The sequence below is a fragment of the Crotalus tigris genome, unplaced genomic scaffold (assembly GCF_016545835.1).
Source record: "Crotalus tigris isolate CLP2741 ecotype Arizona unplaced genomic scaffold, ASM1654583v1 scf7180000017841.2860490, whole genome shotgun sequence".
Lineage (NCBI taxonomy): Eukaryota > Metazoa > Chordata > Lepidosauria > Squamata > Viperidae > Crotalus > Crotalus tigris.
Window position 1 is genome coordinate 2,481,796 of NW_024096667.1, and position 27,607 is coordinate 2,509,402.

At 39.4% G+C, this 27,607-nt stretch overlaps 1 protein-coding gene across 2 annotated transcripts; it reads left to right on the top strand.

The window, feature by feature from the left end:
* Positions 1-36: 36 nt before the first annotated feature.
* ACCS (1-aminocyclopropane-1-carboxylate synthase homolog (inactive)) lies at positions 37-27,607 on the top strand. 2 transcript variants are annotated; one of them, XM_039343327.1, is made up of 15 exons: positions 37-570; positions 4,297-4,898; positions 8,532-8,591; positions 9,906-9,976; positions 10,101-10,170; positions 11,057-11,123; positions 12,479-12,576; positions 13,002-13,079; positions 14,948-15,048; positions 17,280-17,369; positions 18,693-18,738; positions 18,865-19,006; positions 20,942-21,084; positions 21,915-22,068; positions 25,449-27,607. In XM_039343327.1, the coding sequence occupies exons 1-15, from the start codon at positions 429-431 to the stop codon at positions 25,745-25,747; spliced, it is 2,163 nt and encodes a 720-aa protein (XP_039199261.1). In that variant the 5' UTR covers positions 37-428; the 3' UTR covers positions 25,748-27,607. The 2 variants fall into 2 exon arrangements, with proteins under 2 accessions (XP_039199261.1, XP_039199260.1); XM_039343326.1 differs by having other exon boundaries at positions 437-1,477.

Below are 27,607 nucleotides of genomic sequence, written 5' to 3' on the forward strand. Positions count from 1 at the left end.
TGTGTGTCTTAGCATGCTATATCAAACCAATCAGTGACTGCATCTATACAATCTTCTTGCTTACGTTATTCCCCTGAAGACTACACGGGACCTTTTCCAAAATCAAAAAAACGGATTTAGTCGCTGTAAAAATTAAAAAAAACAATTTCACCTCTCTAGCAATTGTAATACTTTCAGAGATTTGGACCACTGCGTTTAACACACACTCCAGTTACTTAACAACGATGCTCAATTTGTCTCGCTCTCTCTCGCTCGAGTTATTCAAAGAGGGCGGTCTGCGGAGGCGTGGCCTACAGAGGTCCCGCCCCAATGCATTCCTCTGCTTCTGCCTCGTTTAGCCCAGCCTGGCCGACTTGCGGATCGTGTGATTGACACGGACCAAAGTTATCCCGGAATAAAGGAAGCACGCATGTGCCATCACACCGGATATGAACATGCTTACTTGCGCCCCCAGCTTGCTTTACCCGGGAACTCGCTTTGTCAAAAAGAAAAAAAAAAAAAGCTGGAATCCGTGCCGAGCCGTGCCAACTTATCCGATCCGTTCTGCGGCTTCTAGAGCTGCAGAAGGGGGTAGGTAAAAAAGGCCATCTTTCTCACCCTTTCCCTTCCCAATGAACAAAAGCGCTAGGTTTTCCAGGACTAATAAATTGAACCAAGCCAAGCCCGTGCCAGTCCCAGAAAGGCGAGGGTCAAGCAATAGCCGCTTCATGGCTTTTCGCCTCTCCTCCACTCATGCGTCTTTTTTCTCTGGGGCTTTTGATTTTTGATGCTTAACCGGGAGGTGGGCGCGGTAGAGAAATCGGACACCAAGAAAGCATGGATTTTCGAGGCAAGAAGTACGAGCGGGGCACTAACTGGTCAGATCCCGAGGTAGTGGAGCTTCTGCACCTGTGGGCTGATGAGTCGGTGCAGGCGGAGCTGGAGAGCTGCCTGCGGAATCAGCACGTCTTCAACCGGATCGCCGAAGTGCTGCGCGAGAAGGGCATCCACCGCACCGGTGATCAGTGCCGGGAGAAGATCAAGAAAATGAAGCTGGAGTACCGGCGCATCAAGGACAACAACAAGGCTCCGCGCGGGGGCAGGACGTGGAAGTTCTACGAGGTGATGGACCGCGTCCTGGCCAGCCGCCCTCCGCTCGTCTACAGCGCCACCGGCAACGGCAACGGCGGCTACGTGCTGGCGCAGCAAGGGATCCCGGGCGGGGTGGTGGAGAGCTACCATCCCCACTTGGGCCCCTCTTCTGCGCTGACCTTCCCACCCTCTCAGCCCGCCGAGCAGATGGAGATCAAATGCGAGGAGGTGGATTCAGAAGACCAGTGCTTGATGCCTGAGCCTCTGCCTTCTCTCACTACTTACCAGCCCTGCGGGGGCTCTGCTGAGGAGCACGAGATAGACAGGGCCTTCCTGGAGAGGTCCCAGACTGACTCTCCCATCTCCAGGGTGGAGGTCCCCATTGAGACCACTGTCTCCCTCTCAGGTAGGAACGCTGCATGGATTCAGGCCATCCTGCAGAGCCTCTACCCTGCTCCTGAAAGAGGCTGAGCAGAGGCCACATCCCGGGTTCTTTAGGAGCACACTTGAAGGACCAGAAGGAAAGCTGGGTGGCGGGAACCCTAAAGCTCCTGGATGGGTTTCATTGCCCACAAAGATGCTTGACATTATGAAAGGTTTCCTATCTTCTTGCAACCTGAATTGCTTTTGCCCTGAGGAGAAGGGCTGGATCTTTTTGCAGGACCCAAGTGGACATCCTGTTAAATGGGCATCTGCCAAAACGGCTTGGGTGATGGGAAGCAATCAAACAGCACACAGTAAATTGTAATCCTCTTTTCCAGAATCCTGCAATAAAGTCTGGGGGGGGGGGAAACCCAAGAGAGGAACATGACTGCCCCGGCCATTAATCCTTCTTCCCTCCCCAATACTTCCTCTTAAAGTTCTGCCATTTTTAGGGAATGTTTCTCACTTCCTTTCTCTCCTTCAACTGAACACGGGGGGAAAAGAGAAATGGGATCACAGTGCAAGAAGTGAAGTTGGTCTGCTAACTTGTCCTCACTAAGCAGTGCCATGCAGAGAGTTGATTATGGAGTTGGTTATTCACCTTCTCTCCTATGCTTGGAGAATTTGGGGCCCTGTAGGAATTGTCATTATTTTGCTATACAGAGGGTTGTGAACTCTTTCTGTTGCCAATCTGTTTTACTGTGGGTAAACAGTAGACCCTGATTCATTCTGCACAGTTATCCAGACTGGATGAAGCAGGAAGAATCACTACTTTCCCTTATTAAAATGGTGCCTACAACACTCAGAGGTAGACCCCAATGGATGGAGACTGAATAGAGGCTGAATGCTCCCCGTCTCCAGTGTTGTCTAAATCCTTCCCAAATCAGCCTATTTGGGGGAGTGAAATGATGAAATAGCAAATGCTTCAAAATAGTCTCTGGTAATGAGTAACTTTGTTACTAGAAATGTTTTTACATCTATCCAAAATATTTTGGATCAACACAACTGAAGCATGCTTGGAAACTGGCCTTTGCCGTGTGTCCTGTTTGATGTGCAAACAGTAGCTTTAAATCGTGACAGACAATATTTAAAACTGAGGTTTAAATTAATTCAGGACAGAAGTAGATGGACTTTGGATCTCATAAAGATCAATTAGTTCTGATTACAAGTTCAAAAGTACCCTGGATGTTTAAACTCCACCAAGCAAATATACAGTACTTAGTTACGGTACTTAAAATCTTCAAGTCTACATAAGCGGTCGCAAAGTGAGTTTTTGCTACTGTTCTCTTCATTCATTTTTCCCAGGTCCATAAGACCAACTGCTTTGTTAAAGCAGAAGAAACTTGTAGTAGTAAGACTGTTGATTGGTGGAATTCTTTTATTATTTTTTAGGCCAAGAGGAAAGAGCATTCTTTGGGAACTTGCTTTTAGCAATCTGAGCAGAAGATGATTGATTGGTGATGGAAAAATTTAGGAAATGAGCTATTTTTCGTTGAGAGCAAAACATGGGGATTCATAAAATAAGATGGTTACTTAGCAAATATTGTCTTTTTCATCAGTTTTGGTTTCTCAGAAGTCGTTGGGTCTTAGAATCTGCAGAGATGACATATTTCAGATAGAATTGTCCATTTAACAATGTTTTAGGAAATCACTGTTATTCTTCTGAGGTCTCAAAATGATGTGCTACTTTTACCCAGAGCTTAGTATCATCCAGGATGATGGGGTCACAATTCTCAGTGCTTCTTTAAGTATTTTTTTTTGTTACTGCCACTTATATTTTGTAGAAATATATGTGGAAATACAGATTCAGCCCATCATATTAGCTTGTTTAGCAGTAAACAAACTGGTAAGTTTTTTTAAAAAAAACCAATTAGCTTTATTAAAATGCTTAGAGCCAGAACTATATTGATATATCACAGGGTGTTATATATAACATAGATCAAAAACAAAAAGACTGAATGTTGTCACTGAGACATCACAAACTACAAAATGTTGATAGCAGCTCGATTTCCCGGCCTCATAAAATATACTATTTCTTATTCAGCCCAGTGTATAGAGAAAATGATGGTCTCAAATAATGGATATACTTCTGTGCAGTATATCCAGAGTAATGCATTCAGACATAACTGTACAATGGGTTCTGCCTTTCATTTCAGCAGAAAATGTAAATGAAGTTGGAAGATAAACTTTTTTGAGGTAATCTTCTATATAGGATGAATTCTGCATGGTGATGGAAGTTATTTAGCTGAAGCAGATGAATTCACTTAGGTGCCTATTTTTAATGAAGCCTTATGAGTGTTATAATCTATTACAGGACCCTAATCCTTTACTTGGAGCTACTTATAATTATGACTGGAGGTTTGGTAAGACTATGATATCTCTTAACCTTTGCACACGGTCATTTTGCCTATTGAATTTATGTGGCACTGTACAATAGTCTTGGTCTGAGGAGAAATGCTGGATGGGATGGTGCCTAGATTTGCATGACCCACCAAGCCAAAATGTTTTTTTTCCCCTCATTTATAGTTTAGTGTATTCAGTAAATCTAGCCACAGTAATCATATATTTTATGTTATAGTGCACTGGGGGGTTTCAGCTGCATTGTCTCTGTGCAACAGACGTTACCTATTATATAGAGAAAAATGTACATTGCTCAATATTACTTAGTGTAGTAACTCATTTACTCAGAGTTTGTCAAGAGTCAGATAATTAAAGATTAGCAAATAATCATTCTAGCAGGCTTGATCTTTGCAAGAAAGGCCGTTGTTAGGGTTAATTATTCTTAAATCTGCTTACTCTTAGGTTTCAGGGAACCCAATGCAGCTTCTTCATCCCGGATCCAAAGTCTAGGGGCATGGCCAGGTTTTTCTACTTTGCACCGCTTGAGGAAGAAAAGGAAAGGCCAGCGGTTAAAGGACCCTCTGGATGCCCTGCTGTTGAAGACGTTATCTGCCCAGAGGGAAATGGAGGAGCGCTTTCTGCAGATGGAGGAACGCCGTCTCCAGCGAGACTTGGAAGTGGAGGAGCGCCGAATCCAGCTGGAGCAGCGACGCTTTGAATTGGAACGGGATCATGATTTCCGTATGTTCAATGTCTTTGCCCAGATGCTGAGTGTCTTAAAGCAGGGCAATCAGGACTCTTCTGCAACTGGAGTAGCTCCGAATGTGGACCTTCACCAAACATTCTCCAGTTCCACAGAAATAGGAGAACAGCTGTCAGAAGAAGCCAAGGCCCTCCAGTTAGGGCAAACTAGATTGGACAGCTCAACTAAGGGGTTGCATGCTGATTTTCAAAGCAGCCCTTATCTCTCTGTCCGAGGCAATATGGCTGTTGTTTCGATGTCCTCATACAAGGCGTACATGCTCTACCACGCTGACAAGTATGATGAGGACAAAAACCCCAGTGTGAGTAAAAAGTCTTATTGTTACTTGTCTTTAAATAAGCTCCATCACTGGGGATTTTTAAGAAGAGATTGGACAACCATTTATCTGGAATGGTATAGAGACTTGCGCTTGATGAGGGGGGTGGACTAGAAGACTCTCTTCCAACTCTATTATTCTGTTATTCTTTATCCTGATTTTCAGTGACTATTATTTACCATCAAGAAAGAAAAGCTTTAATAAAGTTGTTGTATCTTAGTTCCTCAGTGGGGAATTTAAATGACTTAATCAGGCTTATTTGAAATGTTGAGAGCGTTTTATGGATTATATGTCCAATGTAGAAGGAAATAAAGAATGAAATTTGTTCATCTTGGTATGTTATATAGGACAGAAAGGAAGATAATTGCTATTCTCTAAATCTACCAAGACATATATTTATTGAGTTAACAACCATCTTGGACAAAACTTTTTTTAAAGAAAATTTTATTGATTTTCTAGTTGTACATTTAAATATTTAAAAAGCAATGTGGCAGCTGAGTTAATCGATAATTCAGTACCGTATATGCCGGCGTATTAGGTGACCCGGCGTATAAGACGACCCCCGTCTTTGTCGCCGAGCCGCATTCCTAGAACTTCGTCTTATACGCCGGAAACTACCAGTATTTCCGGCGTATAAGACGACTCAGCGTATAAGACGACCCCCGTCTTTGGTGCCGAGTTTAGCACTTCCGGAAGTCATCTTATACGCCAGCATATACGGTAATTATCAATAATTATCAATAATTCAATAATAATTCAATAATTCAAGATCTTTAGTACAGATCTCAAACTATTACATTAAATATTTCCTCTCTTTTCCCCTTTGTATTTACTGTCTCATATTTAAATTAATACAATTCTTATTATATTGATTAAATAAAAATAACTTTCTTACATTTATCAATAATTTTTTGTTTATACATTTCCTAGTTATTTTAACATTCAATTTTTATAGACAATCAATGTCCTAATTGGTTTTTCCCAATTTTTAGTTTCCCATTAATATTTACATTTAATAATTATAAGTTCCAAGTTTTAAATAACTCCAGTTCCCTTTATCACAATTCATCGCAAGATCTAATATTCAGGATGCACGTCTTATCTATTTGAATATATTCTATTTCTCACCATCTTACATCGATCAATTGATAATACAGTAATAACATTCTTATTTTCTGTTAATTTCCAAATATGTTAAATTTAATAACCAAAATTTCTCTTATTTCAATATTTAATACTTCCTCTCTTTTTCTCTTAATATTTACTATCTCATATTTAAGCTAATTGTTTTTATTATAACAACTAAGTAAAAACATATTTATATTCATCAATAGATTTTAGCTTATATATATATATTAATTACTTTTACATTTAACCTTTATAAGCAAATCAATATTCAAATTTAACTGTTAGTATTTATACTTCCAAGTTTTAAATGACCAAAGTTTTCTTTATCTCAGCTTATAACAAAATCTAGCATTCAAAATATACTTCTTATCTATTTGGGTATGTTCTATTTTAATTCTCACTAATAAGTCAAAACCCCAGTTTTCTTCAGTCTTATTGTAGCTTTCTTTCTTTGCCAACTCGTCTTCCATGTCCGTGCTTTTAAGTCATCAAATAAATCTCCTTGTGTTGTTATGCATGTTTTTTGAAGTAGAAAAATCCATCCGGTTGCCATTTTTTTGAAAGGATTAACAAATCATCTCTCTATTTTTGCATCTTGACATAATTGTCCTGAACTGTTTATCTTCTCTTCAGTCTGTTCTTCTTCTTGATCCTCAGGTTTCTTCTGGTTTATATAAAAAGTCTTTTCCCTTTTCCATGTTGTCAGTCCCTTTTCTGGGTTTTCCATTAACTGTGTTTGTTGATCAGTTGAATCTTCTGTCATAGTATTTAATTGTTCCACTTCTATTATATTCTGTGTAGTTGATCTTCAATAAGAATAAAAAACCTTTTAGTCCACAAATTTTTAAAAAGATAAAAATTCAATTAGAATCAAGTTATTCTTGCAACATTTTAAACTCCCCTGGATAGTCAGTCGCCACTGTTTTTGGAGGGTGGGATAGAATCTCCCTTCCCTCTCCACAGGGGGGAAAGTACCTTGAGCAGCTTATGCAGGTAGAAAAGATAGTTAGGATTTAAGAGAGGTAGATCTCACCCAGTCTCATCCGCGCTGGTTTATAGTTGCCTGGTGGTAAATTTGACTTTGGCTGTCTGCAGCCTAATGATGAGCCAATTTCTATGGCCAGTCTTTCGTCTGCCATTTTGGGGGGCTGCTCCAGATCAAGCGGAAGAGCTACCGCCCTCCCGCAATCAAGCGGGGATCCCCTTCTTGCTGGTCGTCCCTACAGGGCGACTTTCAACCCTTTCCATGGTCCCCCAGCGTAGAAGATGGAGCTCACCTTCCAAATGTCCGTGGTAGCCGCATCGGCAAATCAGAAGTCTTGGATAAAACTTTTTTGAAAAACTTAACAGTAAGATTAACTTTCTTTAGGCAGTAGACACAGTCAGGGAAAAGTGGTTTAATAATTTTCTCCACAATTTCCATGTGAATTTCCTTACCCCACCAGGCACAAATGAACATTAGATGAAAAAAATCTTGCTTTGTTTTTCTTTAAGTTGGCTTGTTTTTACAGTTAATTCACCTAAATATGGCATATAAGAACATTTTAAACCATACAAACTAATTTTTTAATGCCAGGAAAGAATGCCAACCACACAAAGTCACTGTGAACTTTCAGAGCTGCTTACTGTAAAAACAAACATACTTTGCTCCCATGATAAACATTAAAACAGCAGAGCATCCAAACTGTAGCAGCATTAATATTACTATCCATCAATAAAACCAGCTATGCTAGCTCTAATCAGTGTAATCTTTTTATATTACATAAACCTTCATTTCAAGCTTCATTCAAAATGTGAGGTTTTTTTAAAAAAATCAATTACATTTTTCTTAGCTGAGAAGCCCATTATTAGAATGCTAATCTTTTAGTTCATTCTTCCATAATATAGACTGTGTAATATAGGTGAACTGTTGAACTGATTTGGTTTGGATTCAGATCCTCTCTTGGCCATTAATTTTAGTTATTTTTAAATACTGTTGCTCATTTAAGTTAGCCTACTGGCCTTTTGTGCAAAGAAAAAATAGCATAAACCAATATATCTCTCCTTAGCAAATAGCAGCAGTTAAATATATAAACTACATTTTATTCATATAAAAGTTACTTGGGTAAAATAGTCACAGCTAAGCTTCCCCCCCCCAATGAGTAACGAATAAATGAATTTGTGTCTGTGTGTTTGTGTAGAATGCTAACCTGCAGTTTCTTTGAGTCTGATATGAAAAATGAAGTTTCCAAACATAAACAATGGTATAAAATAAACAATGGACAATATAAATATAGGCAGATTGCAAATGAAATTTTTACAAATCTTTCACAAAAAAATGAAATGAAACATAATTCTTTTGACTCATGTGTATCTTCTGTCACAACCCTCTTTCCAGAATCTTTATTGGCTCTAGAAATGCTAAAGTTTTAGGGAACACAATTTTTGAAGTAGCTAATAGGATAGCAACTAATAACTTATTTTTAATGAAACATTTATCTGTATTCCTAGGGCATCATTAATTTGAGTACCAGTGAGAACAAACTCTGCTTTGATCTAGTGTCCAAAAAGGTAAGAATATTGTAAACATGCATCATTCTTAAGTAATAGCGATCACCAAGTGATGACATTTTATGATGATTTTACAAAGAAAATAATTTCCTAGATGAGTCACTTGAGGTTTATATTGTTTCTGTACTTGTTTACATTAGTACTATTTGATTTTGTTCTCATCCTGAATAATCTTATGCTTCTTCCTTCAGCATGAGCTGTCGGCCTTTGAGAAATCTATTTAGGGTGCTTTGTTGGGTCACTATTATGTGAATTACACTCACCAATATAGTTTTCATCCATGAATCTCAGACAAATGGTTCCATGCTAAATGGATAAGTTCTTTTAGTCCCTTACTCCCACCCCACGTTTTTATGGAGTAGGGGAGAGGAAAACAGTAGACAAAACCTGGTATATTGTGACAGGAAGCAAAACCACTGCTTTCTTTTAAATTGGTGGCAATGTTCTTTGAGCATAATATATGTATGCATTCTATACATATTTTGCAAAAATTACAAAAGAATAGTGATCTAAATCACTCAATAAAAACACAGGCCTATTTCACATTATTCAGAGCTTGTAGTTTCTTAAACAAACAACTCTTGATTGAGTTTGTCCAACCAAACCAAAAAGAAAGGAATCACAGTGTGCACACCCAGCCTCTCTCTGTGTGTGGTTCATTTGCAAGATGCCTTGCAAGTGAAGAAGGAAACTGTCAACCTTGCTAATTTCCAGACCATTTCCTGGTGATATGATTAATAATAATTACTACTTCAGACAGGAAGGCGGTGCAGAGAGTGGTGACGATGGCTGAAAAGATTATTGGCAGTTTCCTCCCTTCCATCCAGGACATAGCACATCAGTGTTGCTTGAGCAGGGTTGGGAAGATTGTCTGGGACACTACACATCTTCTTCACAACCTGCTTTCCTTGTTACCTTCTGGGAGGAGGCTCCGTGGTATCCGAAGCAGAACATCCAGATTCAGTCACAGTTTTGTTCCATACAGTATTAATCTTGTGAACTCTAAAGCTTCCTCCTTCCGTTATGTATTCAAGAAGGACAGTGAATAATATTTATATGTCACTTATATGTAAGGGTGTAGATCTATACATATGTTGTATATGGTACGTTTAAATGTGTGTTATGTATGAGTACACTTTGAGAGCAAGCAACTAAATTTCATTTTTAATGTGTGCCATTGTGCCCACAGTAAAAAATGACAATAAAGGTCGGTCTGTCTATCTTTCTTTCTATCTATCAATCTATCTATCTATCTATCTATCTATCTATCTATCTATCTGTCTAATTTTGTCCTCTCCTTCTCATTGCTGATAGCTGGCCCAAAGTGCTGTGAAACTCACAGATCCTTCCGTGCTGGAGTACCCTAACTGGAAGGGCCTTATGTTGTAAGTAGCCTTGGTCAAGAGTCTTCACCCTCTTTTGTCAGAAAGTCTGAATCTGTGTTTTCCAGCCTGGAGAGGAATGAAGATATCTCTTGGAAAACTCTGATTGCTTTTGTATCTTCTTCAGTGTGCTAGAGGAAGTGGCTCGATTTCTGACCTATTACAGCAAAGCCCCTGCACCTCTCAAAGCAGAAAATGTAAGTCAACCTATTTTCTGGTTTGTTTTATTTTCAGTAAGTGACTACCATTAGGTGTCGAAACTATATAGGTACTCCTTGCTTAACAATCGGTCATTTAATAACTGTTCAAAGTTTTGACGGACCCACCCAAAGGTACTTACAACCTGGATTTGAAGTTCTGACATCTACCCGCATAGTCATGGGATTGCATTTTGGACACTTGGCAGCTGGCCCACATTTATGGCCATTTGCAGTGTCGTATGGTCACATGATTATGATTTACAATATCCCAGTTTCCAGCAAAAAATGTGCATTGTGAACAATGGGGTTGCTTAAGGACCACCATGTTTGCTTAATAATATAATGGCTTTACTTTATGATTGCTGCATTTGCATAACAACTGCTGCAAAAAGATATCGTAAAATTGGATTGGTGACATGATGACCCACTTAACAACCAGCAAAATATATGACCATAATTCTGGCCTTACGGTTATAAGTTGAGAACTAAGTTAGGGGTATGTAGAAAGCAAGTAGATGGTGCTGGGAAAAGAAACAACTAAGAAATTGCAGAGTGATGAAGACAGCAGAGATTGTATTTTTGTGTCACAGGTTTTCTAATCTCTCATCCCTGCCCTCCAATTTCTCAACACATGTATCTATTATAGCAATGCAAAAAGAAAATAAATGTTTTTCCCTTGGGGTGGACAAGTTTAATGTATTCTTGAGTTAGCTTCTGCCAACCAATATAACACATGTGCACACTTTAAACCCAAGAGAACATTAAGGCAGAAGCCTATCCACCCCAATGATAAAATACCTAGACGCAAACTGAATAAATGAAATTTTATTGGAAGAATAGTCTCTCCAGAAAGTAATATCTGTCTGAATATCTTTTTCTCTAGGTGATTCTGCAGAATGGCTGTGGATCTTTGTTTTCTAGTTTGGCTATGGTTCTGTGTGATCCAGGAGGCAAGTGAGCTGGAGCAATTTAAAACACAAGTTTGTTAGAGGGCAGCAAAGCAGGATTTTTGCAGAAAAGGACTGAAATTGCTTAGGTTTTTCTAGATATTGTGTCTAACATAGTACATAGCTCTCATTCATCAGGGCAGATCTGAGGAAGACCTTTGATTAATTAGTTGTTGTGATTGGTACATTAAAGGGTTTTTTAAACCTGCTTATTTATGACAGTTTAATCCATAAATATAGTCATGTAATGATAACACAAAATACATAGATATTTATTTACTGTATTTGTATACTGCCAATGATTTATGAACCAAAACGACATGAACTCTGTGGAAAAAGAATATCTATGTAGGTGTATCTCTATATTTTATATAATGGAAGTCATTTCTTTTCTTTTTTTAGTAAACCCTGCTTTACTTCATATGTACAACATTCATACATTTGACTTAGTATATGCACTCATCCAAGAATACAGTGGAAAACAGAAAAAAAAAACACAGGATTCCCATGTTTATATAGATATTCCCATCTTAAATTTGAGTATAGAGCTTCAGAAAATTTAATTCTTTTTTTATCAATTCAGTTTTTCTTTCTGTTTGAATTCTATACTGCTTTAAATGTTCTCTAGAAGTGATAAGCTAGGAAATCACAAGAGGGTTTTTTTGGGGGGGTGGGAGTTAAATCCAAAAAAAGAAAGGTGTACAGTATATTTTCATGGACTCTGCATTGAGTGCTCATTTCCTTCTCAGGAAGAGATTCTTGGGATAGATCTATCTTTCTCTCTGCTGACATTGCAAGAGATGAATGATCTGTGTTACATTTTTCACTGGAATCAAAAAGTTTGAGGCTGTTCTATTAGTCCTTCTTCTCATATGCTTCTGCTTGAATTGCTCTGGCACAGCATTCCATAAGCTAATGTCCATGATGATAGAGTGTGATGGGAGTTACGGTTGACTCGGAAAGTTGGATAAGACTTCATCCAGAGGGGTGGGCAAACTATGTAGCCTCCATCTGCCCATCCTCTTTAATGCTTTTCCAGTAAAACCACCTAACTTGTACTTTTCCAGCTGAAAACAAAATTGCTAGCCCTGCCTTGGTTCTTAAAAAACTGTTGTTAATTTGACTGAATTCTTGAGTAGTTTTTTTTTTTATTTAAAAAAATCCTTTTCCATTCCATTGAGGAATGTATATTTTGCCTTTGAGATGTGGAAATGAGTTTAACACCACCAGACTACAGAATCAAAATTAATCCTGAAATTAACATACAGATCGAAACTTATAAATAATTAAACTGATCTCAGTAATATAAAGAATACCAATAGCAGCAGTAGGTTATTGCTTTATTCTTTTTATTTCAGAAGCATTCCTGATTGCTACTCCTTTCTATGGAGGAATCATCAAAGATGTGTACCTGTCTGGCAGGGTCAAGCTGGTTTATGCCTATTTAGATAGCCAGGTAAGGAAGTATTTGGATGACCACCATATTCTGGAATCCCTTGGCATTCCATTCAGCTTTCTGGCTATATCATTTGATCATAGGAACAATAAGCTTGGAACAAGTTGGGTTGGCCCCCTTGTAGATTAAATGTTCTCTGTTGGGTTGGATTAGCAGAATGTTAATGGTAGTGTTTCATGATGTAGATAGGAGAGTAACTTTGGAATATAAAATAGATCACAGAGACTTGGAGATAAAACATTTGGTGATCTGGATAAAAAGAATGCTTGTGCTTAAATTAGCATTCCAAAATTTTTCATGATTTGCTGAGATATCTTATCTTGAAGTGTCTGAATGATGCCATCTTGGTTAATAATATTCTTCATTACTATTGCATGCAGTGGATCTGAAAGCCACTATTCAGTCTCTTGTTTGGTATATTTCAGGTTACTGGCAGTTGCACTCGTCCATTCCAGCTTACAGTGGATAAGCTAAAGAAAGCTTTGCAGGATGCACAGTCAGAGGTGAATTTTGCTGATTCAATACTTGATATATTATTCCAGTGGCCTAGCTACTCTGTTTGCCTTTTTTTCTAAACAATGGTTGTCAAGTGTGATATGAACTCATTTGGGGACAACTTTCCTTGTTCTGTGTTAAACCCTTAGAATGAATAAACCTTTTTTTTACGAATAGAATAGAATAGAATAAACTTTATTGTCACTTTAAACGTACACCAATCAGCATACATTAAAATGAAATTTCTTTGCATATAGCTCTCAAAGGGTCACCACCTCCAATAATCACTACATAAATATGACCAAAAAATTACATATACCCACATATATTCTATGACACAGAGAAACAACACAATCTAGTTGGGATGTATACATGGCAAAAAAAAAACAAAAAAAAACCGAATCTTGCAAGTTTACCAGATGGTTGGCATAGGGAACAAAGCTGTTACAGAATCTGGTAGTCCTGCTGGAAATACTTCGAAACCTCCTCCCAGAGGGGAGCAACAGAAGCAGACCGTAAAGTGGATGTGTGAGGTATCTATCAATGTTTCTAGCGCTTATAAGCAGTATCCTGAATAAAGGGAAGAGAGCTTCCTATAATATTCTCAGCTGTCCTTACCACTCTCTGTATGGACCTTTTATCTGAGACACTGCTACCACCAAACCAGACAGTGATGCAGTTTGTTAAAACAAAGTATTACCTTCAACCAGTAATTTCCCCACCCCTGTTTGACTTTGAATGAAATGAAGATCAGAGTGCTACCTACAAGTGCCCTGTTGCTAACCTAATTTACAGGTGAATATATGACAAAGACATTTGCTTTAGCAAAGATTTCCACAAAGATTGTGTTTCTATCATAATTGTTTTTCACTAGAAAATGAAAGAACTGTTTGTTCACTAGAAAGAATTTTTTTCTTCAGTACATATCAGTTACATAGATAATTTTTGAATATAATATTTTATTAATTTTTCAATTGTACATTTGAATATTTAAAAAGCAACATGGTGACTGGGTTAATCAATAGCTCAATAACAAAATTTTAATACAAATCTCAAGTTACAACATCAAATATTTCTTCTCTTTTCCCCTTAACAATTACTATCTCATGTTCAGGTTGGTACATTTCTAATTATATCCATTCAATAAGGACATCATTATTACATTTATCAATAAATTTTTAGCTTATACATATGTTAATTACATTCAATCTTCATAAACAATCCATGTCCTATTATTGATTTTTGGGTCAATTTTTAATTTCTTGTCAATATTCCAACATTCCAAAAAAGTTACATAGAGAATTTTAAATTACCTATATTATTTTATTATCCCTTTTGCATTTTGTGTTTGGTGTGTTTATCAATGAAACGTATTTTTAATATTCTATGTTTTAATAATTATTAAAGAATTTTTAGTGGGCTAGAATGAAACAGAAATAGTCTGCAGCTCTAAAATACTTCATACCCAGTTGATTTTATTAACTGGGATGGGGCAGGCACCAGGGACATTGGAAAGATGTAACTTCTAGAAGAGTAGAATCTCTGACCTTGTCTTTTAGCACACTTTCTTGCACTATTTTCCTAAAGCACTCCTAAGGAAGGATGCAGCTACTTTTATTTGAGAACAATTCATAGGGAGGGGGGAGGATTTAAATCCATCAGGATAACACATAAAAAGTAAATTGCCACACTGTAGAATGCACTGATTTAAAGTGTGAAATCAAGCTGCATGTTTCAGCCACTTAATAATAAAAAAGTCAGTTTTTACAATCACAGAATAAGTAGGTTTCCTGACAGGCTGTATTTGATATGTTGATGTGTTTAGTTCACATATGCACATATATGTGCACTTTTAATGCTCTTGTTTCTTTTGTAGGGTATCAAAGTAAGGGGTTTAATTCTCCTGAATCCCCAAAATCCCTTGGGGGATATCTATTCTCTCTCAGAGTTACAGGACTACTTGGAATTTGCAAAAAGGTATGACAATCTTACATATTTTAGAGAGTCTGATGGGCCAAAATTTGAATATGGTATGCTGCCTAGTTAGCATTGAACATTTATGCATATTATAAACAGCTGTTATATTATGGATTTTCAAAGCATTTAGACCCCTTTCTGTAACTTGCGGGCCAGAACCTGGAATATAAATATCATAAACCGTAATTGTGAAGTGGAAGCAGCTTATATGAGAGAAGGTGATACAAAAATAATAGCATCCTAAGTTCTCCAGGACTTTCTAGGTCCTGAAGTTCATTGGCCTTTACTGTAGATTTTTGATGCGAATTTAGACTATGACCAGTTTACCTGAATTTAATGAACAGGAAGAATAGAATTAATTATTGTAACATTGTGTTCACAGATAACCTCAAGGATTTTATCTGGAATTTGAACAGCATGGAAAAGGAAACGGGGCTTTTTAATTATTATGGTACACCTGCCATTAAGTGAAAAATTTTGAAACATTCACCTCAGTAGGACTAGAGCCACTGAAGAGCAATATCTCCAGTTTCCATGAGAGAGAAAGAGACTAAAAAACGAAGTCAAAAATGTGCTGGAAGAGGGCAACAAACAAAAATTTAAGGAAGTAGGAGATATCCAGTTGTCAGACCATGATAAGGCTGAAGGACCTATACTCATGGAGGCTGGGATTTCTAATTTCCTTCCATTTCATTAATTTCATTATATTACTTCCTCTGTAAGCTTTTATTGGGAAAGTTAAGCCAAACTAATCAGTTGGCTGCTTTATATATCAAAGCATTTATGGGAAAATAGTGGGGCAAAAAAGTTATTTAGTCAGCCACCAATTGTGCAAGTTCTCCCACTTAAAAAGATGAGAGAGGCCTGTAATTGTCATCATAGGTAGACCTCAACTATGAGAGACAAAATGAGAAAACAAATCCAGACAATCACATTGTCTAATTTGGAAAGAATTTATTTGCAAATTATGGTGGAAAATAAGTATTTGGTCACCTACAAACAAGCAAGATTTCTAGCTCTCACAGACCTGTAACTTCTTTAAGAGGCTCCTCTGTCCTCCACTCATTACCTGTATTAATGGCACCTGTTTGAACTTGTTATCAGTATAAAAGACACCTGTCCACAACCTCAAACAGTCACACTCCAGTACATGTCCGGGCCCGTCTGAAGTTTGCTAGAGAGCATTTAGATGATCCAGAAGAGGATTGGGAGAATGTCATATGGTCAGATGAAACCAAAGTAGAACTGTTTGGTAGAAACACAACTCGTCGTGTTTGGAGGAGAGAGAATGCTGAGTTTGAATGCATCCAAAGAACACCATACCTATTGTGAAGCATGGGGGTGGCAACATCATGCTTTGGGGCTGTTTCTTTGCAAAGGGACCAGGACGGCTGATCCATGTACAGGAAAGAATGAATCGGGCCATGTATCATGAGATATTGAGTGAAACCTCCTTCCATCAGCAAGGGCATTGAAGATGAAACGTGGCTGTGTCTTTCAGCGTGACAATGATCCCAAACACACTGCCCGGGCAACGAAGGAGGGGCTTTGTAAGAAGCATTTCAGGGTCCTGGAATGGCCTAGCCAGTCTCCAGATCTCAACCCCATAGAAAACCTTAGGAGGGAGTTGAAAGTCCGTGTTGCCCAGCGACAGCCCCAAAACATCACTGTTTTAGAGGAGATCTGCATGGAGGAAAGGGCCAATATACCAGCAACAGTGTGTGCCAACCTTGTGAAGACTTACAGAAAACGTTTGACCTCTGTCATTGCCAACAAAGGATATATAACAAAGTATTGAGATGAACTTTTGATATTGACCACATACTTATTTTCCACCATAATTTGCAAATAAATTCTTTCCAAATTAGACAATGTGATTGTCTAGATTTGTTTTCTCATTTTGTCTCTCATAGTTGAGGTCTACCTACGATGACAATTACAAGCCTCTCTCATCTTTTTAAGTGGGAGAACTTGCACAATTGGTGGCTGACTAAATAACTTTTTTGCCCCACTGTATGTTGAGGTTTTGCTGTAATCTCTAGCAATGAGTGTGTTCTTGAATTGCTGATGCTTGAACTCCATTGTTCTCAAACATTTTAGAATCATGGATATTCTTTTTTAGTCAATTATTACAGAGACTGTCCATGAATGAATGCAAAATTCTTGCCTATTTCATGAGAGCAAGTCATTTTTTTCCAACTGCTGAAGTCCTCTCTTTTCCTCTGTTCTAGACATGAGTTGCATGTGATTGTTGATGAGATCTATATGTTATCAGTTTTTGATGATTCTGCAACATTTCACAGTGTACTTGAAATGGACAGGTAAGGTCTGCTTTACAGCTTCAATTCATCTAGTAGCAAAGGTCACCAACATTAGGAAATCATTATAGAGTTGGAAGCCTTATGCATTTAATAAAATAAATAATGAAATCTGTGAATAACAGGCGTGCCCTTCTAGCTCAGAAGTGGAAATTGTTTTTTTGAAGTAAAATATTCTATATTCCCTAAATAAGAACAGTGGGGTTTTTTTGTGTTTCTGCATCAACATAACTTGTGGCTTCAGAAGGTATCTTTGTAGTCCAATTTTTCATCATATTAGAAAGCACTGCTGAGAGAATAGCTCTGTTGCTTCCCAGTTTATATTGTTCTCATATTTTTCTAGCAAGCATATCGGCTCATCTCATTAGCTAAGCATGGTCAGCTCTGATTAATACTTTGATGAGGGACACCCAATTGTCTGGAAAGAAGGCAATGGCAAACAAATTCCATAATGTGGTTAAGAAAATTGTATGGATAAATTCATGCAGGCAAAGAAGTTGAGCTGCCCTTTACTTCCTGAAACACATTTGGGAAAACATACATTTCAGGAAGGAAGGAAGGAAGATCTTGGGCCCTTTGGGCGGGATATTGGACTGCTAAGGTACAGTAGATGGGACTTATGGAACTGCTGCTGATGAATGGATCAAGTAATGGGAAAATGTAATAGCAATAGCACTTAGACTTACAGATTGCTTCACAGTGCTTTACAGGGCTCTCTAAGCGCTTTACAGAGTCAGCATATTGGTCCCAATAATTTAGGTCTTCGTTTTACCAACCTCAGAAGGATGGAAGGCTGAGTCAATCTTGAACAGGTCAGGATTGAACTCCTGGCAGTGGGCAGAGTTAGCCTGCAATACTGCATTCTAATCACTGCCCTACCATGGCTCATTAATCATTTGTATCTTAGTCCTGACAGAAATTTCCTGTTTGAAGTTTCTGCTTTCACTTCCAGTAAAAGGAGGGGGGGAGGGATATTGTTGACATTTAAATCAGGAGAAAGTTCAGCTTCTCCACTTTTTCCATATTCACAAAGTTAACAGGTGTCCCTATGGAACAAAGTTTCTATTAACAATACTGATGATTATTAAGTATGTTCTTAGTTGTTTTGGAATTCTGGGTTGATGATCAAGAACAACCTTTCCTAATTTAATGCCTCGACGTGTGCTTTATTATAACACCCATGACTCCAAACAATGTGGCTTTCTGTCTGGAAAGTTTGGGAGTTGTAGTCAAATATATTTAGAAAGCACCAGAGTGAAAAAGGTTGATCAAGAAATCTCCATTATTTATTGAAAATATTCATATAGATATTCTTAATACATACAGATTGCCTGATCCACAAAGGACCCATGTGTTGTGGGGGATTAGTAAGGTAAGTATTATTCTCCTAATATTCCGATGATGCTCCCTTAAATTCCTGGACTATGGATGTTGGTTGAATCAAAATATTTACTTTTATTATGAAAGCTGGATTGGTAATTCTTCTCTTCATTTACAGGATTTTGCTATGTCTGGAGTCCGGTTTGGTGTTTTATACACACTAAACCAAGATGTTATCAAAGCTGTGACTTGTTTTAATTACGTTCATAGTATCTGTGGGCCTATGCAATACCAAATTATCCAGCTACTCAAAGACAGAGGTGCGTAACCTGGGAGCATCTATATTCATTGCTCCTAATAAGGAAAGACTTTTGCTAAAGGTGTTCCTATTTTTTATTTATAAATATATATCAGTCATATAATTTTGAGTTGTTTCCTAAAATTTCAGGAAGTATATTGAAGGTGATTGCCAGTTTGACAAATTTGAGATTTTTTTAAAAAAACCCTCACATTGCACCAAGACCATGTTCATATTGTTCTCCTTCACTTAAACCCATGTGTGTTCACACTTAAGTTCATAAAATACATATCCTTGGAAATTCTTTTTTTTTCTTTTTCTTTTTAAGCTCCTCAGCCAGAAAAGCAAAATCCTTTCTTTTTCTAAGGATTTTTGAAGGTATTTCTTTTAAAATTATAACATCCTGGGCTGCAATTTGAAATCTCTGCTTATAAAAGCCTGTATAATTTCATTACGAAGTGATCTCCTAGAGAAATAAATAACCACATCTCTAGGTAAATTTCTCTGCCTCGCAATCCATGAGTTGACTCTAAATATTCTATCAATCTCTCTCAATATTTCCTCAGGTTCACATCCCAAAATAGGAGCAATATCTCTTGCCACCTCCTCTCTCAGATCCTCTCGTGAATTCTCCTTCAATCCTCTTATTCGCAAAGCAAATTCCATGTCTCTATATTGTGACATGATTAACTTCATCCTGTGTTGTATCAATCTTATCTTCAACTTTACCAAGTCTGTTTTCTAATTTCGCAGTATTTTCCACAACTTCATCCACCCTGTCATCTATACGTTCAATATGGGCGGCTAGCCCTTGGAATGCAAGCACAATGTCTTCCCTCATCTCCCTATTCTTATTCTCAAAAAGCTCTGCCACCTCAGTTTTAATCTCTTGCGCTGTTTTTTTTTCAAAGCATCTTGTATATCTTTAAGTGTAAATGCCGGTCGTGGAGGAGAGGGTGGGGGTGACTTAGGCTTAGTTGTCTGAGTTACCGGAGAGGAGATTGAACCTTTAGGAACCAGAGGGATTCCGAGACGCTTTGAAGCCATTTTCTGTCTATTTAAAACCACTTCTTATAAAATCATCAGTTACAAAAGAAAAAGAAAAAAAGGGAAAGAGAAGGCTAATTCCCAAAAAAAGAAAAGAAAAGAAAGATTCTTGCCTTTTAAATAGATAGCCAAAATCTGTTACATATTTAAACTTTGTTGCTGAATATAAGTCTTTCTTAACACTGTCCTTTCAATAAAAAAAAACAACACTCCAGCACCATTTTTCTCCTTTTACTTTTAGTGAAATTGAAAGGTGGAGAAGATTCTTTTAACTCTTTTCCTGAGTTAAAGTCCCAAGCATTAACAATTCTTATCTCTCCTGGTCAGTTCCATCTGCTTTTAATTAACTCACAAGTCTCTTTAAGATGCAGATGTGGAAGCGGCATCTTGCTTTTTTCCTGAAAATAGGACAAAGGCGTCCTGGAATGCGGAGAAAAAAAAGCCTCGGGCTCTGAGGGAGCTCTCACCCTACAACCTCCAAATAATTAAGGAGGTGCAGGGGAGCTCTACCTGTACCCGTGAAAAAACTCTCCTCCTCTTCTCCCGAGGAGAGAGGTTTCAAGCCGCGGAACAGCTGATATTTGCTGTCTCCGCGCGCTTTCACGCAATCCCAGGGCTGACGGCTAAGGAAAAGCCGCCATCGGCGCAGCAGTCGCCATCGGAAGCCTCTTGGAAATTCTTGACCATTGATTTCACTATGGCCTAGTTTACATATGCATGTTCTTGTCAAGTGTCAGTGACAAATGATGTCTACAAATGAATTATCACAGATCAAATTCAGCAGGTGGAATATGAATGTTGCCTCGTTTTACATAAAGGAATCCATCCATCCATTGATCTATCAGCTTTTAGAAATTAAGCAGTAATATATATTTGTGTCTTTGCTATGTGTCTTTCTACTCTTGGCTAGATTGGATCAACCAAGTATACTTACGCACCAACCACGAGAGACTGAAAGCTGCACACACTTTTGTGACAGATGAACTCAAGACCCTTGGCATTCCTTTCCTCAACCGAAATGCGGGGTTTTTTATATGGGTTGACTTTCGAAAGGTTAGTGGTCTTTAGATGCCCTGTATCTATATGCCAGTGGTAAAACAGATGGTTCTTTTTACAAGCAGGGTGTGAAGGCAACTGGTCTTCTCTATTGTTTGTATCTAGAATTTCAGATTCCACTTAGTTTAGCTAGACAAAAAAAACAACAACCCAAAAATGTCCTTGTAATCTAGTTTGATTGGTCTTTGTGGGAAACAGAATGGGTAGATTGGATAGACCAGAAATTCTCCTCTTGGTCTCAGGAAAGGACTGACAGAAATCAAATTAATATCTATTTAAAAAAAAATAGGAAAAATAGTGGTGGCTCAAATACAGATATTTAAAAATGTGGGACTTGAGTATTTGACACATTTGGAGAGCCCCAGGTTTGGGAAGACTGAAATATACTCATCATTGTGAGTGTGTTTTATATGTACAAGGATTGCATACATATTTGCATCCTCACATATATACACAGCATAATTGCCTCTCTCTCTCTCTCTCTCTCTCTCTCTCTTTTTTTTTTTTTTTTTTTTTTGCTGTTTGGATATGAGGTTTCCTTTTTTGCTCAGTTCTCAGTCTACTCTTATTCACTAGGGCAGAGATAGGGAATCTATGTTCTCCAAAGACTGATGAACTATAGACCTCATCATCTCTTATCATTGGCTGGGTTGGCTGGTGCTCCTAGGAGATATAATTATGCCACATCTGATGACACAGGTTGTTTACCCATCCTGTGTGGGTTAAATTTTCTGCAGCTTGAGAGAGAATGATGCAATTACTTTTTATAGGACTAAAAGATTGGGGTTTTTTTTTTACTCATTTACTCTCTTCTTAACTGATTCCAGTATTTAAGAAAAAAAACATTTGAAGAGGAGATGCTACTCTGGAGACGCTTCCTGGACAAAAAGATCTTACTCTCACCTGGTAACTCATTTGAGTGCAATGAGCCTGGATGGTTCCGTATCATCTTTGCTGACAAGATGAATCGGCTGCGGCTTGGTTAGTGCTGTCCTCATCTATATTGTATCCAAGATTAACTCAACAGGTGATCCAACTTCTACCACATAAGATAGGATGTTGCAGTCCTGGGCAAATGGAATTAACAATCAAAATGCTAGTTAGGATGGATTTTCACACAACTGCTCGGAAGTCCTTGAGCCCTCGTGGGATTCCTGCCCCGGAGGTTGTTGGGTGTGAGTCCCTCCTATTGAAGTTGGGTTCACGGGTTCAGTTGGGCTTGCTGCTGACGTACCTACCTCCCAGCTGCGTTGCAACAGCCCTGCCTGCGTTGCTGGAGTCAGTAGCCGGGTTGGCGGTGGAGTTCCCCAGACTTATAGTACTGGGGGACTTTAACCTACCATCACTCGGCGATCGCTCAGAGGCGGCACAGGAGTTCATGGCTTCCATGGCAACCATGGACCTGACCCAGGTAATTCAGGATCCGACCCATAGGGGTGGTCACACACTCGACCTTGTGTTTCTCTCAGGGCAATGCCGCCACCTGTTTATTGGAGACATGATCTGGAATTAAGGGGAATAGAGATCTTGCCCTTGTCATGGACAGATCATTTCCTATTGAGGCTGGACTTCAGAGCATCACTCCCCCATCGCAGGGAGAGGGAGCTGACTAGGTGGTTCCGCCCCAGGTGCCTAATGGACCCAGATCGGTTCCAGGAGGAACTTGGGGAAATACCTGACTCCCTTGTCCACAACTCGTCCGGGTCCCTGGTTGCGGCCTGGAATGAGGTGGCGTCCGGGGCCCTGGATCGAATTGCGCCTTTGCGACCTCTCTGTGGTGGTGGTCCCCGGAGGGCGCCTTGGTTTACTGAGGAGCTCCGGGAGATGAAGTGCCACAAGAGACGTCTAGAGCGACGTTGGAGGGCCAGTAACTCTGAATCTGACCGATCACTATTAAGAGCCTATCTTAGGACTTATTTAGTGGCGATAAGGGCGGCAAAGCGTGTTCACTTTTCCGCACTTATTGCGTCCACAGAATCTCGCCCGGCCGCCTTGTTTAGGGTGACCTGCTCCCTTCTTAAAGTGGAGGAGGCGGAGGAACCCTTGCAGGGGAGAGCTGAGGAGTTTGTTCAGTTTCTTTCAGACAAAATCGCTCAGATTCAGAGAGACCTGGACTCCGACTGGGCAGTGCCAGCCGAGTTGCCAGGGGCTGGTCTTAGTCATGTTATCTGGAGCGAGTTTGAGCCTGTGACCCCTGATGAAATGGACAAGGCCGTGAGGGCAATGAATGCCACCACCTGTTTATTGGATCCGTGCCCCTCCTGGCTGGTTTCTGCCAGTAGGGAGGTGACACGAGGCTGGCTCCAGGCGATAATCAATGCTTCCTTGATGGAGGGGTCTTTCCCGCAACCTTTAAAGGAAGCGGTGGTGAGGCCCCTCCTCAAGAAGCCTTCCCTGGACCCAGCTGTTTTGAAGAACTTTCGTCCCGTCTCCACCCTCCCCTTTGTGGGGAAGGTTGTAGAGAAGGTGGTGGCGTTTCAACTCTTGCGATCCTTGGATGAAACCAATTATCTGGACCCTTTTCAATCTGGTTTCAGACCCGGCTACAGCACTGAGACTGCTTTGGTCGCACTGACCGATGACCTCTGGCAAGCCTGGGATAGGGGTCATTCCTCTATCCTGGTGCTTCTTGACCTCTCAGCGGCTTTCGATACCATCGACCATGGTATCCTTCTGCGTCATCTCGGAGAGGTGGGGGTGGGCGGCACCGTATTGCGGTGGTTCTCCTCCTACCTCTCTGACAGGTCGCAGTCGGTGTTGGCGGGCGGACAGAGATCGACCCCTAGGTGCCTCGATCATGGGGTGCCTCAGGGCTCGGTCCTGTCCCCCCTCCTTTTTAACATCTACATGAAACCGCTGGGTGAGATCATTCGGCGACACGGGGTGAGGTATCATCAGTACGCGGATGATACCCAATTATATATCTCCACCCCGTGTCCTTTCAGTGAAGCAGTCGACGTGATGGGCCGGTGCCTGGAAGATGTGAGGGTCTGGATGGAGGTGAAGAGGCTTAGATTCAACCCTGACAAGACCGAGTGGCTCTGGGTCTTGCCTCCCAAAGGCCAACTGGATGGTCCATCTTTAGTCCCTCAGTGCAGGCACGCAATTTGGGTGTCCTCCTGGACTCACAGCTAAATCTGGAACAACATCTATCGGCTGTGGCCAGGGGGACCTTTGCACAGGTTCGCCTAGTGCACCAGTTGCGGCCTTATTTGGACCGGGAGGCTTTACTCACAGTCACTCATGCCCTTGTCACCTCAAGACTGGATTACTGTAACGCGCTCTACATGGGGCTACCCTTGAAGGGCGTTCGGAGAATGCAGTTGGTTCAGAACGCAGCCTCGAGAGCGATTGTGGGCGCGCCAAGGTACGCCCACGTGTCACCTATCCTCCGCGAGCTGCACTGGCTTCCTGTGGGTCTCCGGATGCAATTCAAGGTGTTGGTTATCACCTTTAAAGCCCTTCATGGCATAGGGCCAGGTTACTTACAGGACCGCATTTTGCCGCACAGCTCCCAGAGACCGGTGAGGTCCCATAGATTGGGCCTCCTTCAGGTCCCGTCGGCCAGACAATATCGGCTGGCGGGCCCTCGGGGAAGGGCCTTTTCTGTGGTGGCTCCGACCTGGTGGAATCAACTTCCCCTCGAGGTTCGAACTACTCCCACCCTGCCGGCCTTTAAGAAGGCCGTTAAAACTCTCCTGTTCCAGCAGGCCTGGGGCTGATGTCCCCGGGGGGCTGGGATATGATCGGACTCGTGGTATGACTGTTTTATTTTATTGTTTTATCATTGTTTTAACTTTGTACGCTGCCCTGAGTCCTTTGGGATTGGGCGGCATATAAATATTTGAAAATAAATAAATAAATAAATAAACTGATGAACAGTATTCAACTTGGTTGGCCAAATGTTATGTATACCGTTCTTTTCTCCTTAGTTTTACCATCCTAGCTTTTCTTTGCATTCTGGTTTTATTTATTTTTTTAAACCAATTGAAGACAGATGGACATTCTAGAACCAGAGAAATAGGAGTATGTAACCATTGGGTCATGGCCACTTCTTTAGGAAGTAATAAGTCCAACTTTATTTAGCTGATCTGAACACATTTTGAAACACTTAAGTGAACTGAAAAGTCCTGAAATATTCCGTTTGTAATATACATGTACTACAAAAGAGATAGCTGGTAACAGGTATAGATTTTCATGAAATCCATTGTAAGTTCATTGTCTGGGTTATTGATTTAGCTCAAAGGAAAAATCTGATGATAGCTGTGTTTTTACCCTTATTAAGATATTCTCAAAAATCTGCATCCAACTTTTATTTCAACCTATTTCCCTTACTTTCCATCCCCCACCCATTTTTCCAGGGATGCAGAGAATCTGTGAAGTATTAGAAGAACAAGAGCATGAAATCCTGAATGAAGACAAAGATCAATTGTGCCTGTCTGAATCAGAAGGCACAGTAGATAGCACAGATGAAGTGATCTTTGTGTCTCACCACCAGGAACCAACCTCCTCTGGAAGTTCCACTCTTGGTGATCTAATTGGTCTCCTTCAGCAACAAATGCGCTCATCTGATTGGTTGCAGAAAAATACAGTGGAGCAGTTTGCACAAGAGAAACCAGAAGTCTATGATGTTTTCAGCCAGTTAGTGGGGAAAAAATAGAGAGCATTGGTGCCTTCTTCCAGAGGCTATCAATCAATTTTGTCTTTTAAATTACTTATTGATATTTTTTTCCTATCTACTAGGAAACCATTTATTTCTTTTCAGCCTTCTCATTATTATGATGAATAGGGTTCAACTAGCAAGGGGCTGACATTTCTTGTGGTCTCTTAAGCAGTTTTATATTTTTATGAAGGGTTTTTTTTCAATCAAACAAATTGTTTTCAAAGAATTATCATGTCTTTAGCTGAAACCCAGAATACAGCTAACCTGGATCTAAATTACGTGTTTTTCAAAGTAATTAAAAAAAATAGAGGCAGATTTAAATGTATTTTTACACAGGTAAAGAAAGTCATGTATGGATCTCATCTGTATCATTGTGAGATGATTTATTAATGAAGTTGAGGATTCTCAAGGCCAAAAGAGATGTCATATTTCCTGTCTCTTCACTCTGTTGAAGAGATCAGTAGAGTCCCTAAAGTCACCTCCTCCCTGTAGTTCTTCTCTGAGATATGAATTGTTATGGCTGACACTAATTAACTACAATGAGTTGTACTAAATACTACCTTTTAACTAGGTTTTAAAGAGTAATTAAGCATGTTTTCCAGTTAGTTATGTATTGTCTTCTTGAAAAAAAAATGGCCTTTGGGACCAAGAAGGCATGAAAGTGATGTAGAAGTATCACCAGAAGGGGCTGGGCAAAAAATACTTGTTTTAGTTAAAAATTGACACATACGTTTAACAAATCTATTTTATGGGGTTGGTTATAAAAACAGAAAGCAAAAAAAGTATCACATCAGCAAAAATCATTAACTTTCTGTTGAACGGTGCCTAGACTTCAGAAGTTGCAGAAATGAGTCTCAGCACACACACAGACACAAACACATTTATGGGCTACATATTGCCACATCTAATTTAAAGTAAATATGCAAAAACTGTGTCCTTCCAAGTTTGGGTGCCCCTTCCAAAGTTGTAAATATTAATGGTAAATTAAAGCATTCACACACAAAAGAGAAATAGGACATGAGGTTCTGAATCCATTCAGGATTTTTAGCAGACTGATATTGTTACATTTGCATTGATCCGGAAATCTTCAGAGTCAACACAAAACCTTAAATTCTATAATACCGTATTTTCCGGCGTATAAGACGACTTTTGAAAGTGCGGAAATCGGCGCCGAAGTCAGGGGTCGTCTTATACGCCGAGTTGTCTTATATGCCGGAAATTACGGTAGTTTCCATCGTATAAGATGACTTTCTAGGCATGCGACGCGGTGTCGGAGATGGGGGTCGTCTTATACGCCGGGTCGCCTTATACGGCGGAATATACGATAGTTTAAAGCATTCCATCTTGAGATTACTATGTTCTAAGTCTGTTTCTTTTTACAGTTTGGATTCATATCTGAAATTAAAAAAAAAATCCATTGGTATCTCATCAATCCTGAAACAAAAGAACATCATTCACACTTAGAGCAAAATGTTGTTCTATAATAAATTTTGCTATAAGTTGATTGTTTAAAAGTTCTATGGTAAGATTGTCACATGAATAGACAAAATCTTAACTGCATTGTAGAAAAGTGGAAAATGTACCATCACATGAAAAGAAATGGACCTTAAATAAGGATTTGCAAATGAACACTTCCTGAAGAATACTGGTTGTTTCTTAAATTGTTTTTAGAAAAAAATTAAGATGATTTTTATCCAACAAGAGGAAGAGAAAGAAAACAATCTAAGATCAATTGTTTGACTTAGCACTTTGATGATAAATGACAGTGATGATGGGTCAATGTGCCTTATCTGGATTGTTTCATAAACTTTTAAAATTTCTTTCCTAAAAATAATAAAAAAGAAATTGCTGTCTGTT